The sequence below is a fragment of the Suricata suricatta genome, chromosome X (genome assembly GCF_006229205.1).
Source record: "Suricata suricatta isolate VVHF042 chromosome X, meerkat_22Aug2017_6uvM2_HiC, whole genome shotgun sequence".
In the NCBI taxonomy this organism is placed as follows: Eukaryota; Metazoa; Chordata; class Mammalia; order Carnivora; family Herpestidae; genus Suricata; species Suricata suricatta.
Genome location: NC_043717.1, coordinates 83,435,640 through 83,451,381, shown reverse-complemented (window position 1 = coordinate 83,451,381; position 15,742 = coordinate 83,435,640). Strand labels below are relative to the sequence as shown.

The following is a 15,742-nucleotide window of genomic DNA, read 5'->3' as shown; positions in this document are numbered from 1 at the left end:
AGGAAACATCGGCCTCATACTGTTTTCTAGCCAAATGGAACACCAGCAACGAGCCTTGGATTTAGGGTGGCCCAGCAGGCGCTCTCTGTCTTACCATGTATCAGTTGGCAGACCATAATTTCAATCCCCAGGGCTGTAGCTGGGGGCCAACATGCACATCCCCAGTGGTCTCAAAGAACATTATGCTACTGTCAAGCAGATAGCCCAAGAATAATTCACTGTGGAGATCTTCCTTTTTCTTTCCCCTTTGCCTGAAGCTGAGACAAACCTGCGTGCAGGAATGTTTGCCTTTGGATGATGACACCACAGAGCAAGGAATCAAATACCAGTCACATCCACATGGTAGGTATTCTCTCCAGTTGCTATGGACCCCCACCTCCCAAAAAAAGTCATAGGAAAGGTCTTTGTTTCTATTCCAGAATGATATCCAGTTAGCAATCCTTTCTGTCCCAGTTGAAGATAACCTAGTCTTCAATTCAGTATTTTTTCGGTTGCCCATTTGAGACAGCCAGTCCCTCAAGCATCCTTGGGTATAGAGTTCTCTAGGTATGGTAGCCCTAAGCGTGTTCTGGGTTGGTCTGATCGGCGATTCCCAGGGAGGGAACTTGCCAGGCAGGTTAAGACAAAAAACAAAAACAAAAAAGGTTAGTTATCAGCCTGATTGGGAGGAATCTCACCTCTCAAAACAACAAAATCTTACAAAACACGATGAATTTCAAACCATCATAGAAAGTCTCCTTCATGGCCCTTGTGAATTTTATCAGACAGTATGTTAACACTACGGTGAGAGACTTTAGCAGCAAGAATGTGTTTTTGTTTTAAGGGGGGAGGAAATTAATAGAACCTATTTGTCATCAGGAGAGACTACCTTTAAAAAATCAATGCCACAATGCCATTTTATACATATGTCAAAGGCAAGGAAAGATGATATGCTGTCTTAGGTGTCTGTCTGGCTGTGTCCTGATTAAAGAAAAAGAATTCAGGAACTACCAGGGGTCCATGAAGTAGAGGAGAAACAGAACTAGTGGGAATGGCCCTTGAAGTTCTATGTTTCTATGTTCAGAGTAAAGATTACCCTCCCCACAAAACGATCATTGATGACATCATTTATGATGCCCTTGCCCTTCAGTTGGCACTGCACGGGCACCGCCTGGTTCTTCACCACGTCTGTAAAGTGCATGGCCACCAGTGGGGAGGTGTAGTTAACCTGTAGGCGGAAGAACAATGAATCCTAAGTGTGAGGAGGGGACGGGGTGGGGGTGGGTCACAGGATGGAAGGGATCGGACATTCAGTGCAGAATGGGATAACCCCTTGCAAAGGGAACCGAGTAAACCTCATGATGCCAAGTCACAGATGGCTAAAGCCAATGACATGCCTGCTTTGCCCTGGGACAGTGGGGGAAATCACACATTTCTCTTGTAGGTCACTGTCAGATGTCTGACTGTCTTCTGGGGAAAACCAATTCTGCCTCTGTGTGATATGATTTCCTGGATATCAGACCATGAGTCAAAGCAGAACTAGTATCTTTCAAACCTCTCTGCCAGAGGTGAAGCCTCAGTGTATGACCCACAACCACTGCCCCAAGGCTTCAACTGGAAGGAACAGACAAGTGTGATTATTTAGGCATAGCTGAGCCCAATGGCAGTGATTTGTCTGCTCCCAGCTCTGCCACTAATAGCTAATTGTGTGTTGGGCAAGTCACTGTCTCTCTCTGAACCCTAATTTCTCCATCTGTAAACTGAAGGGGTTAGACCAGACCACATCTGGGATTCCTTCAGATATGGAAAGCAGCGGTTGTACTGGGAATTGGTAGAGGGGGCTGCTGGTCTTGGCCAGCAGTTATTGACCCCGCTGTTACCACACCTTGCCTCCTAACTCTCGTAGATACCAGACAGCCCTTCCTTTGTCTCTGAGACCTTTCCGACAACAAAGACTGAAAAGGATACAGGCTTACGTGAGTCAGTTTGCCGTAGTAAGGATAGTAGCGAAGGTCAAAAGAAGCCGACTCTGGGTAGTAATTGATGGATCGGATGTCATTTTCATCACCTCTCTGTAAGTAAAAGCAGGTATGTGTGGGATGCTGGGTTCCTCAGTGGGTTAGAGCCTGAGCTCAAGGCGCCTGTGCGTCAGGTGAAATCATGGTATGGCCCACAACTAACTGTCCCAAGAAGACCCACGAAAGCAGAATGAGGCATAGCTTACCCTAGACCTAACCCCAGAGCATTTCCTGAAAGAGATTGTGCCTTGGTTTATAGTTCAGAGACTGCTGAATGGAAGGTCTGGGCTGGGGAGGCCCAAGGTGTTCCATACGGTTCTGCACTGGCTCCGAGGGGACCCAGACAGCGGCTCCAAAGGGTTTGCCCTAGCTGCTGCTGCTCCAGCGCAAGAGCCTACCACGCCAGGCCCTCTCCAGAGAACTCATACTGGGCCTGGTACCCCATCTTGGACCCTGAGGCAGGCGTAAGTTAGAGCATGTATAGATAATCCTAGTGCACGACGTCTTGTACACTTCGGGCTCGGTTCTACAGGATAGCACACCAGGTGTACAGGGACCTGACGCATAAGGACATGGCCTAGAGTCTGGCCCACCTAAATTCATGGCTCTGACCATGTTCTCTGCTTAAGTACAGCAGGTGACGTTAGGATGATAAGCAAGGGTGGACCTGTGCTGGAAATGATTAAATGAACAAGTCTACCATCATCATAACATGTCAGGTAGGGGACTGACCCTTCTGCCTGTGTGCTGGGCTTGTCCTAACTAGCAGAGGTCTGGGGGCTAATGTGAGACAAACAGTGCATCACCACCAGCACATCACACACAGGATTCATGCGATTACTTCTGTCAATATAGTGTAATTGTTCATAGTATAAGCCTTAATTCATTCTAGTGATTCCCTTATTCTGCTTGACTTCCACAAGTGGGTGTGGATTTGGACCAATATTGATTCCTATACAATGTATAAAGACTTAATATTTCTAGTTTTCTCTTGAAAGGATGGTTCTCAGCAAGAGTCTGAGTCAGTTGAAAAATGAATGGCTTCCACTAGGGAACCATAAGCAGGATTCGATCCACTTAATACGCTAGTTTAGGACTGAATTGGTCTTTATGATTTAGTTACACATTCTTCTAAAAAGCAATGGAATTCATATTTTTTCTGAATAGTCTGTGGAATCGGTTCCACTAGTTTGTAGTCACATCTCACATGTGTGTGTATTTACACATACTCATGTATGTGTGCGCAGAATGAACATCCTTCCTACCTTGTTCACCCGGCAAAACCCTGCCTGACCTTTCAAAACTCATCTGCAAGGGCGCCTGGGTAGCTCAATCTGTTAAGCATCCAACTCCTGATTTCGGCTCAGGTCACAATCTCACGGTTCGTGATTTCAAGCCCCACATCGGGCTCTGGGCTGCCAGAGCGGAGCCTGCTCGGGATTCTCTCTCCCTCTCTCTCTGCCCCTGCCCTGCTTGCACTTTCTCAAAATAAATAAACTTGAACAAAAACCAACCCTCATCTTCAGTGTCACCACCCCCACGTGGAACTAACCTTTCCCTTTTCAATGTCCCCACAGCAGCTGTAATACGTGATTGCCCTGACCGGAGACAGAGTCATATTTATCTTGGCACCCCCAGCACCTAGCAAAGTACTGGTATATAATAAGTGACCGATAAATGCTTGCTGAATACATGCCACCCTTGGCTGCTTTCTGATCTGCTACCGTCCAGCCTGGAGCTTTGAGCTGTTATCTCTAGTACTGAGAATGGGATTATCTGGCTTCACACATCGGCTCCTGCAACCGTCCAGGGCTGCGGGTGTAGTGGATGTTATGAAACCAGGTGGAGCTACTGCTTCCGGTCTGAGAAGCAAACCCAAGTTCTAGGGTTGTTTCCTACCAAGGAGCTAATTGGCGCACATGAGATAGGAGTTAATGGTCCCTCGAAGGACAGTTAATTAGCATATTAATGGAGTTCTGTTTCTACTTCCCTTGAAGTCATTTGTTATTGCAACACCCAGTGCCACTGGTCATTGCTGCAAAAAGTGAAATTCTGTTTTAAAAGCGGGGACTAATGACTCTAGTGAAAGCCGTTTGTTTAGTTCAAAGAAACAAGTAATTAGAGGTAAAAGCAAAAGTGTAAACAGAATCCCAATTAATGACGTGGCACACTGTCGTTCCCTGCTGTGGCCCTTAGCTGAGGCTCATTCTTTGGCTTTCACAGGTATATATCAGCACATACACACACGCCCCGACACTACACACACAAACACACATTAATGGAATGGTTTCTGACAAGAGGGAGGCCCGAAGCTACTAAAGGGAGGTGTAGTTATAAAAAATTAATCCTTTCCCTAACCCATAGCCAATGGTCCACGGTGAAGCCCTTGAAGGGATGAGTCACTTTTTGCATAAAATAGATGTGCTAACTACCTATTCAAAAAGGCACTTTAGGGGCACTTGGGTGGTCTAGTTAGTTAAGCGTCTGACTTTGGCTTGGGTCATGATCTCAGTGGTTCCTGAGATGGAGCCAGCATCGGGCTCTGCGCTGACAGTGCAGAGCCTGCTTGGGATTCTCTCTCTCCCTCTCTCGCTGCCCTTGTCTCACATATGCTCTCTCTCTCCCAAAATGAATAAATAAACTTTTAAAAAAAAGCATTTTACCTGAACTTTGCAGGAAACCTTCACAGGATCTCCAAGCTCAGGACGGAATCCTACAATCTATCAAAAGAAAAACCAGCATTGTTTTTTTAATATACATAAAAAAAAACCCAAAGCAGATTTGACAATAAAAAAGGGGCTTTTCTTAATTGCTCTTAAGCCATCCCTTCCTTAGGCATAAAGTTCGTCTATTTTGCCCTCTCAGGAATGTTACAGAAAGCAAAGAATGCAAAATATCTTCAGAGCTGCGCAGCTCGGCTTGCCCCTACTTGTTTGTGACTGATGTTCATATGATGGTAACTGCAAGCAAGATAATCCTGAAGGTGTAAAGAACTTTCTGGTTTTAAGAGGGGTGTGTCTGGGTAAGGCTCTGCCCCACCAAAAGCTTGGCAGGAGAGGAGGAAAATGCATTTCTTATGATATAAGAATTGTCCCCGCACAGCATGTCAGTCCCCTGTTCTAAACAGCTCAGGAGCTTATTACTACTGATACAGGGCATCAAAGAGCAGGTTCGGGGTGGGGGAGATGAGTGGAAATAGGAAGTGTTCAGGGAGAAAAAGCTATTATTGCTTCATAGGATGGTCCGGTTGTTTGTATTATTGATGCTGTCAGTAAAAATGGCCAAACTTGCAGTGTGTGAAGACAGAGCCCGAGAGAAATGGAGTGGCCAGAGTCCTCCTACCCAGCTCATCCACTTATCCCCGCTGGAATACCAAGGGCCAGTATACCCGGTTCATTTTCAGAAGGATGCAGGGCTGTCCAGTAGAGTAGCCAAAAGTAGGGTCCTCTAAGCCAGAGCAGTTCTTCAGGAAGGAGCGCTTAAACTGGCAGGCCTTCTTGTCTTCATCCTCGTCTCCATCCTGGATGAAGTACTGCCCCGGGGGACAATCCACATTCATTTCCTCCTGAAGACTGTCATTGTAACCTAAAGCACGTGTGTGGGTGGCAAAGGGTCACATTAGACAGGTGCTACAGGGTAAGACCATGCTTCCAGTAGTCCTCCCCTCGGTTCCTTTCTTCAGCTTGCTGGTGTGCCTCTGAACGGCCAGTCAGTCAGGCCCAGGCTCTGTGACCAGGCATCCATTCCCTGGGGACTTTCATCAACAACATGTCTCCGGGAAGCCTTTCGGGCTAGTCCCCTCAGCCCACTCTGACGGCTTCTCATTGCCTCAGCACTTTGGAATATCTACCGCTGAGTCATGTGTTGGTCACCTTCTAACTTCTCTCTATTCTCCATTATTTCTTTTCAGCTATGGCAAATTGTAAGCTTAGAGGGCAGCCTCTTCTACTTCTGGAAGAGGAATAGGCACACAGTGGACAGATCTTGGAAGAGGGGCTGAATCATGGCATGGCATGGTTTATATAAGGGAGCGAAGCTCTTGGATTAAATCTCTTTAAGTTCAGTCTGGGGAACATCTCCCTTTGAGGTCCATGACAGGCACCTAATGCAAGAGAATGAGACATGTGTGTTGTGGGACAGGAGGAAGGGAGAGGAGGAAGAAGAGAGGGAGGAAGAAGAGGAGATAAAACCAGCCTCTCATCCTTCACAGAGACAAGTTAGCACTGCAAAATAGAAGCTTAGGGTGCAAGACAGAAACCAGGGGCACCTGGATGGCTCAGTCGGTTAAGCATCAGATTCTTTTTAAAAATTTTTTAATGTTTATTAAATTTTGAGAGAGAGACAGAGCACGAACAGGGAAGGGTCAGAGAGAGAGGGAGACACAGAATCTGAAGCAGGCTCCAGGCTCTGAGCTGTCAGCACAGAGCCCGACTCGAGGCTCCAATTCACGAACCATGAGATCATGACCTGAGCCAAGGTCAGACGCTTAACCGTCTGAGACACCCAGGTGCCCCAACATTGGACTCTTGATCTCAGTTCATGAGTTAGAGTCCCCATGGTGTTCTGCACTGACAGAGGGGCCTCCTTGGGATTCTGTCTCTCCCTCTCTCTCCTCTCTCCACCCCTAGCATAGCACACACTCTCTCACAGTAAATAAACTTTCAGAAAAGAAAAAGAAAGACAGGGACCAACAACAACCATAGTGCCTCCACTGAGAGGGTAAGATCTTGTCTACTGAGGCACCCAGTAGACCTGAGGCACTCAGAGTTCATGTCCCGTTACATTGCATGGAACATTAACATGTGCGCAAGGCATACACATCAGGGAGGGAGCTAAAAGGGGCTGTCTGTGAGCTCACTCTTTGGCCTACCAGATGCCATGGAACTGGGCTTTGGAAATTACTGCATTATTTCCAGTTTGGTGTTAAATGACCAAGTCCCGTTAGTCCTGTTAGACCCAGCCTCAAAACACTCATGTTCCCAGTAGCTTAGTGTTTTTTTTTTAAGATTTATTTTTTATTTTTGAGAGAGAGAGAAAGTGCAGGTAGAAGAGGGGGCAGAGAGAGAGGGGAAGAGAGAATCCCAAGCAGGGTCCACACAGCCAGTGCAGAGCCTGATGCAGGGCTTGACCCCCAAAACTATGAGATCATGACCTGAGCCAAATTCAGATGCTTAACCGACTGAGCCACCCAGCCCACCCTTCAGTAGCTTCGTTTTTCAGAGGAGATTATGCGCCTATGATCTACCAGTGGTAAAACTCCAAATGTCCTGTTGGGTTTTTATCTGGACAGGTTGTGACTTGGGTTTAATATTATTAAGGAGCAACTGGGAATTTAAAAATCTATTCCAATTATGGTTAAGCCTTTATTTTTCCTTTGACAAAGCTACATTCCACTCAAGGTTTTGTTTTAATCTTTTTTTTTAGAACAAGAACTATGCTCAAACAATAAGTTTCTAAATAAAAGCTCTAATCACATGCTCATTGTTTCTCTTGAGGTAGTTCCATTAAAAATAATGTGACATGGGCATGACCCTTATTGCAAAATCCTAGTCCTCCTGGGAATGAAATTGATACTCTGGGATGTCTATTTCAGAGATGTGTCCCTTTTAAGTAGGGCATGTTATCTACACTTAGGAACTAAAAAAACCCAATGCTTTCCCTAATGTTCTCTACCTCTGTCATCAGATCAGAACTGGTATTTCTCCATCTACTAGTTTCTGGGGGGGATTTCTTCAGTACAGACTCTGGCAACACGCTTGCAATATCCCACAGGCATTTTGAAAGAAAAGAAGATATTGCATTGACTAAGATGCCCAAAACATTTTTTTTTAATATCAAAAAGGAACTACACGGACTCAGAGGGCCCAGCCCCCCTTGTTTTACAAGTGCCGGATCTGAAACTCAGACTTACACAAAATGACACTGAGCATGACTGATAGATACAAAACTGAGTTTCTAACTCCTGCTCATGGGGTAGCAGCAAAGAATTACAAAAAGCAGTATTTCTCAAGCTTTAAAGTTCATACAGATCACCTGTGGATCTTGTTCAAGTGAGGCTCCTGATCCAACAGGTCTGGGGTGAGAGCATGGCTCTGTGGGAGACCCCCCAGTGACGCCGATGCTGCTGGGTCTTGGACCACACTTTGAGTAGCAAGGGGATCAAAACCATGGATTCGGGTTTAAACACGGGTTCAGCTGCCGGCAGACTTTTTATCACATTACTTCCCCTTGCTTTTTAACAAAATTTTTTAATGTTTATTTTTTTTTTCAGAAAGAGAGAGATAGAGAGAGAGAGAGAGAATGGGGGAGGGGCAGAGAGAGAGAGAGGGAGACACAGAATCCAGACAAGGCTTCAGGCTCTGAGTTATCAGTATAGAGCCCAACACGGGTCTCGAACTCACAGACCAGACTGCAAGATCATGACCTTAGCCAAAGTTGGACACTTAACCCACTGAGCCACCCAGGCCCCCCTTTACTTCCCCTTTCGTAAACTGGAGACTCTAGATTCTGCTATGCAGAATTAAGGTTAAATGACAAAATTTATGCATTTACATAACACTTCCCACCACGTAAGAGATTGTTTTTCTCCTCATTCAGTGCGCATTCTACCACTCCCTAGCCCTACCCCCTTTGGCCAGGAAAGGACAACCAGACCGATCTAACTGGCTTTTTGCCACAAATAATTGGTGCAGCAAGGTAAACCCACCGAGGAGCTGGTCAATAACAGCCTGTGTGTTCTGTGTTGAACCTTCACCAAACTGCTACCTCAGATTTCACTCTTTGGAAGGGCTTCTCCAAAAAACCACTCATTTGTCTCCAAAAGTGAATCTGATGATGCTATATAGATAGGCATCTTGAAAACACTTGCTATCCAAATGCTGGAGTGACTGTCAGCCAGAGAGATTCTTCCTCTAACTCCCTGTTGGGATGCTATTAAATGAAGACCCTTGCTCTCTTCCTTCAGGATGGCCCTCCTCCAAGAAATGAATTCCCTTCCCTTGAGAAAGTAGAGGGGGCAGGAATCTTCCCATTTTGGAAAACACCCTTCTTTTCTCAACACTACCCCACCTCTAGGTGCCCTAGAATGTTCAGGAAAAGAAAACAAGGTCTCTGCCCCATTGAACTTAGCAGAGTGCCAGAGAGTTGGCTTATATGCTTTCAAGGCAATATACAATCCCAAAGGAGAGCAGTTTTGACTGTATGTGCGGTTGCTGAGGGGGATGCAAGGTAAGGAAAAACCAGCATGGGCTGCGGTTTCTTAATGTGGGATTTCTGGTGAACTGTGAATTTTGAATCCCCACCCGCATCGCTTCTCGGCCTTTTGGCTAAGATCAAGTGTGAATCCCCACCCCCATCATCTTTCCAAAGAGATTTCCCCCCTTCAGAAGAACTTACTTACCCTGGAGAAAGCCATTTAGGCTAATGACATAATGCTGCCAGGTGTCAGGTTCGGAAACGTTGAAGTTGAAGTTAAGGCTATGGGCGAAGGGTCTGATCATAACTCCTGGCAATGAAAACAGGTCTTGGATATATTAACTTATTCTTGGGATAATTTTTTTTTGTATTGATTCCCATGAAACCTTTACCCGCCCCCACCAGGCAATCAAAATAAAAAGGACCGTAATTTGCCAAATACCATTTTACTTTTACTCTGAATAATTGAATCCCTAAGTCATTACTGGGAAGAGACAAAGCTAATTGAGGCTGAGCATGGTGTGGAGGCAGGTTTCTGTCCAGCAAGTTCTGACAGCACAGGGCACTTGGGCACTCACCAGGAGGCTTCACTCTCTCAGTGAAGGTTGGCATGTAAGGACTGATGGTCAGAAATAATGTGTACATGCACAGGGTGATCACAGCGGCCAGGGAGGCATAGAAGAAGAAGTAAATGACTAAGATCAGGCCTGCAGAACAATCAGAGAGGAGAGTGGTCAGTGTTTGCCAACAGACCCCGCCTCCTCACCCGAGCTCGTGAGTCAGAATCAACCCAAACACATTGAGGTGGCTGTTATTTTTGTTTTTTGGTTGTTTTTTGTGTTTCTGTTTTTTTTTTTTTTTCAAATTCCCCAGATTCAGCATGTCCTTGGCTTATTCAGATATCACCAATTTGGAGTTCGTGAGAATTGTGTCAGAGGTCTGATCTCAGTGTACCTTTACAGCATCTCCGATGGAAGGGCTTGCTGAGCAGACGGTGACCATGAGCCAGATCACAGGGGAGCGGAGTTGAATGTACCATGAAGGGCAAATTGCCTGGGAGTCCTCTGGGCAATGGCTGGTGTCCTTAGTACAAATCATTCTTCACTAGTCATTAAAGAAGGTGCCCTGAAGAGTCCTAGCAGCTTGGTTCCAGTGATTATATGTATTTGCAAGTGATGAAAACAGCATTTCTTTTCACATAGCTTATAATTCAAGCTTTTGATTAATTTCCACTGGACTTGCCTCTAATCAAGGTAAAGTGAGGCTTCACCCTACTTGTTTCAAATCTTATTCATCTTTAGCAAACGTTTAAGTGGCTTGGCTTTTCAAAAGGAACAAGGACGAGGAGAGAAGAAGGAAGGACAGACTCTCTCCGTATCCCTGACTCCTCACAGGTAAAATGGGAATAAGTTTAGCACTTAACCTCATAGACTGATCTACATGCCTAACAATACCTGAAATTTTGCTTTTCCTTACGTCCTATCCTGACCTGACCATTTACTAGCTGTTTAGCCTTGAAGATGCTGTTTACCTCCCCTGGCCTCAATTTCCTCATCTGTAAAACAAGGACAGTAACAGTAGTTACTTCTTAGCATTGAAAGATGCATATAATTAGCAGAGCACAGAGCCTGGCGGATACCCAGTGCTCTTTATTTTTTTTAATGTTTATTAATTTTTGAGAGAGAGAGAGAGACAGATAGAGCATGAGTGGGGGAAGGGCAGAGAGAGGTGGGGGGACACAGAATCTGAAGCAGGCTCCAGGCTCTGAGCTGTCAGCACAGAGCCTGACACGGGGCTCGAACCCATGGACTATGAGATCATGACCTGAGCCTAAGTCGGACACTTAACCTACTGAGCCACCCAGGTGACCCTACCCAGTGCTCTTTAAATGGCAGCCCTCACCATTGTTATTATTAATATTATTATCGCTGTAGGAGCAGAAGCACAGTTGTGTGAATCCGCCCTCTGTGGGCACTATTGGGATTAGGTTTGCCCCCGGTCCAGGCAGCCCCCAGTGAGGTGAATGAGCATGAGCCTGCAGCTGAGAAGCTCTTTTCAAGTCTCCTCAGGGTTCTCCCAGGCAACGGTATTTGGCTCTGCTCACATGTGACAGGTGACACAGCAGAGACATGATGTTGGAACTACAGATTTGAACTGAATCATGAACCAGAAACTGGAACACACCACATAACTTTGCTGTACCCAAAACTGAACCCAAATATTAATTTTTAAATCAAACCATGAACAGATAAAATTGGCCAAAAAAACCAAAACAAAACAAAAAACGAGGGGGGAGTGGAGAGGGAGGGAGAAAAAAGATCCTTATTTACCCAACTGGAAATGGAACTTTGACTTTTATAAGATGAACCAAAGCAGAATGGGGACATAAGTGCATAGATTCAGCTGGAGTCCCTGGAGAGGACACGGTGGCACCTGTGTGATTCTGGGCTACTGCCCATTGGCTACCCTAATGGGATGAGCCCTGTGTCTTCACCTCCATTCCTCAACCACCATGCCCATCCTGGGAGTGGGCCAATGGCTGGAGCTGTCCTGGAGGACTAGAAGACTCAGTCTCATGAATGAAGGGAAAGCATTAGAGTACAGGTATGTTCCCATGGAGGTAGCTTACGTCTTGCCTAGGATGTGTGGCTCGGAAGCTGTAGATGGGAGAGTGGCATAACTGTGAGTCCCTTTTGCCTTACCCAGTAATCTGTGTACTGAAGTCCGCCATAAGCTAATCTAACACAGCTTCCCACCCCCCCACGCCCCTCCCCACCAAGGAAAACCAAGCACCATACCCATCAGAGCCCGTTGGTCCCTCCAACTTTTTCTACTGTGGATGTCGAAGTTTTACTTGGGCCACTCCTCTAGGTAATCCAGAGTTCTTGCCTGAATGCTTTCCCCAAGCCTGCATAGTCGTGGATATCTTGGATATAGTAGATTCCCATGATCCAGATTCTTTACTCCTCCCGCCAAAACATCCCATCAGGTCCTGAGACCCTACCCATCAGGGCCTTTCTCATCACTACAGTTCACGAAGACAGTGTGGTGTTGCAGCAAGAGAATGAACCCCTGTGCTCATCTGACCTGGGTTTGAATCCCAGTGCTGCCACTTATTGACTGCGGGACTTTAGATAAGTTACTTACCCTCTCTAAGCCTCAGTTTCTGCATCTGTAAAATGGGGATAATAATATTACTACCTCATATGGTTCTTGTCAGTATCCAATAAAATAACATATAGTTCCTAAAAATAGAGTTTGCACAGCTACCAAAGGAAAAACCCAGAATATAATCATAGGCTGGGTGAATATGTTGGTCATGTTGATGTGCAGGCTGGGGTAGGGTTAGTAAATGCTCAAGTGCGCACCTAGTTTTCAAGCCAGAGGACAGCAAAGCATATTCTTGGTGGTCTGGGCATTAACATCATCATCTGTCCATGGCCCAGGCATAGCCCAACAGCAGAAGCCTGAGTTCCCAGACTCTCCTCAGACCTGCTGTCCAGAGGCCTAAATATGGCCTGCCATGCAGAGTCCCCACTGCCATTGTCTTCCCTGGGCACTTGAACCTTTGTCCCTCATCACTCTTTCTTGGCCTATGGGTTATCCTCCACAGGAGCAGTTTGGAACAGCTCATCTGGTGAAGTTCCAAAGGCTGGCTGTTGAGGGGTTAAAGCATGGCTCCCTCTCACAGAATCACACTTGCATTCCACGGCCTGTTTTTCCAGTCTTCTTTAGGCAAGGGAGAAACAGCTGTGCCCCCTTTCTAGTCAGTGTCAAGCATTTGTCTGCAGCTTCCAGAAGGTTGGAATGTTCCTTGAATGGCACATTTGTTCCAGTTGAGAGTTTGAGGGGTGGGCAGGGGTGGGGCTGGGAACTGAGGAGGGGTGAAGGGAGGTGGGTGTGGCTCAGAGCGCCACACTTGCCATTCCTGATTCCAGGAAGGATGGCTGGCCAACTCACCGGGACTGAGCTGAATTAGAAACGTAAAATGAGGAGAGAGAATTCTCAGTCAGAGGGGCTTTTAGAAGGCATGACCCTGGGCGCTAGGGGACTCTTATTTCATTCACAGCGTCATCTATTTTGCTCTTCTCCCCTCCTGTGGGTTAACTGAATTCCAAACCAGCGGCAGCTCTGTTTCTGGGCCGTGCTGAGAGTGTGACAAGTGTGAATTTTACCCCAGTCTAAATCTCCGGAAGAGAAGGCTCAGAATTCATAGTTCAAGAGGTGAGTAGGGCCCTGGGAGAGGAGCCTGGGGAAGCTATGAGGTGCAAGTGGTGGCAGTGTGTGGTACAAAGATGAAATGCTAGGAGATACAATTCTGCCATTGATCAAGCGTGATGGGGGCTCAGCCTTAGTCGCTGGAAACAATCCCTTTAAACCTGATTTCTCTGTGTACACACCATGGGAGCACGAGGCGCCCACAGGCTGGGATCCAGGGCAGGCGTCCTGGCTTTCCTTCTCTGACATCACTGAGTGAAATGATGAGATCTAGTAAACCCTTGGTCAAGTCAGGAGGGACCTGGGGCTCATATCCTAGAACTGGTCTCCTGCACAGTAGAGTTGAACAATGTGGGGCTCAGGGTCGGCAGCCCCATGCAGTCGAAAATCTGTGTATGGCTTTTGACTCCCCCCAAAACCTTTACTAGTATACTAAGAGTCTCATGTTGACCAGACGCCTCACTAATAACATCGGTAGTCAATTAACACCTATTTTGTATGTTACCTGTGTTATATACTGTCTTCTTCTAATAAAGTAAGCTAGAGGAAAGAAAATCTTAACGAAGGGAAACTACATTTACAGTGCTGACCTGTACTTCTCAGAAAACACAAAAATAAAAACAAAACCAACCCTGCGTGGACCCGCGCAGGTCAAACCCGTGTTGTTCAACGGTCAACTGCACTTCCAACTTTCCAATTTTAACATCTCATTGGAGCCTCGAGCTGATCGGGTGAGAGAGACAATGTGGAGATTGTTTCCTTCATTTGGCAGGTGAGGAAACAGAGGTCAGAGAGGGTAAATGGTGAGCTCAAGGTAACACAGAGTGACAGAGCTGGGACTTTAAAAAAAAAATCTGTGCCTTCTCAACTCATCCTTACTGTCTCTCTGCATCACAAATGAAGTTGAGCCCAGCAGATTTCAGCTCCACAGGCCAGTCAGTGTGTTTATCTACTCGGAGTTTTTTCCGATGGGATCTGCCCACATCCAGGCACGTCCCTAGGCACGGAGCCCTTTACATGAAATCTAAGAGAAGTTTGCAGACAAGCCCATCCAACGTACGGTAAAGGAGTCCTGGACACCAAGCCAAACGTAAAGGACACCCAACTGGGGCATGGGGACGACTGGGACTTACTCCAACTCTGACCTGTTCGGGCCAGAGACATCCTTTTCTCCGGGTCCCACAGGTATTCGCTTACGGTCTGCAATGTCTGCCACCAGACATTGCCTGGTGACGGCCCCTGACCCTCTTCCTCCTCCTTTTCCTCTTCTATCTCCTCTTCCGCCTCCTGTCCTTCTTCCTCGTTCTCCTCCTCCTCCAAATCGGGTACCACCATCACGCGAGCCTCCTCTTCAGCTTCTTCCTCTTCATCTGCCAAGTAGTTCTGGTTCACCTCATCCTGATCGTCCTGGAACGGTCACAAAATGCAATGCCCTTTGTGAAAAGAAACTTCCAGCGGCACATCCCACCAGCCGAAAAGAAATGGAAAACAGGGTGCCTGGGTGGCTCAGTCGATTAAGCGTCTGACTCAGCATATACGCTCAGGTCGTGATCTCATGGTTTGTGAGTGCGAGCCCCGTGCTGGGTTCTGCACTGGCTGTGTGGAGCCTGCCTGGGATTCTCTCTCTCTCTCTCTCTCTCTCTCTCTCTCTCTCTCTCTCTCCACTCTCTCTGTCTCTCTCTGCCCCTCCCTGCTCACCCTCTCTCTTAAAATTAATAAATAAGCTTTAAAATGTTTAAACATGTTTTTTTTTAATTTTTTAAATGCTTTTTATTTATTTTTGAGAGACAGAGAGAGACAGTGTGAGCAGGGGCGGGTCAGACAGAGAGGGAGATACAGAATCTGAAACAGGCTCCAGGCTCTGAGCTAGCTGTCAGCACAGAGCCCGACGTGGAGCTCGAACCCACGAACCGTGAGATCTGACCTGAGCCGAAGCCAGACGCTTAACCGACTAAGCCACCCAGGCGCCCCTAAGCATGTTTTAAAAATTAAAAAAATGGAAAATGATTCCATATTTGGAGATGCTTTGAATTTCCACTTCCCCCATTCAGGTACCCGTTGTTACAAGAAGCACGTTTTCTTTCTCTCTGTTCATTGGGAGGAAATATTCCTTCTCTGACCCATTTTTGACCGAATATTCTTCCCGAAGAGGTGTAAGTTTTATTTTCACCTTCACGCCTTTGGACTCTTCCCCTAGGACTGCCTATGTCACAACTCTGTCCTGTGGCTTCAGCCTCCCGCTTCACTTTGTCTGGCTTTTCAGGGCAGAGCTGAGTCTGACACTGGAGGATCGAGTCATTTTATTTATTTATTTGTTGTATTTTTATTTTTTT

The 15,742-nt window shown here is 46.5% G+C and overlaps 1 protein-coding gene across 2 annotated transcripts in view; it reads right to left on the bottom strand.

Moving 5' to 3' along the window:
• Positions 1-1,045: 1,045 nt before the first annotated feature.
• Positions 1,046-15,742, bottom strand: part of ATP1B4 (ATPase Na+/K+ transporting family member beta 4) — a 16,930-nt gene continuing 2,233 nt past the window's right edge. The window contains exons 2-8 of one of the 2 annotated variants that reach the window (XM_029930841.1): positions 14,543-14,816; positions 9,770-9,898; positions 9,397-9,501; positions 5,386-5,582; positions 4,661-4,717; positions 1,956-2,051; positions 1,046-1,207 (exon numbers count right to left, since the gene is read on the bottom strand). In XM_029930841.1, coding sequence (XP_029786701.1) covers positions 1,046-1,207; positions 1,956-2,051; positions 4,661-4,717; positions 5,386-5,582; positions 9,397-9,501; positions 9,770-9,898; positions 14,543-14,816 — 1,020 coding nt within the window. The remainder of the gene's footprint in view (positions 1,208-1,955; positions 2,052-4,660; positions 4,718-5,385; positions 5,583-9,396; positions 9,502-9,769; positions 9,899-14,542; positions 14,817-15,742) is intronic. The other variant, XM_029930842.1, reaches the window with a different exon arrangement.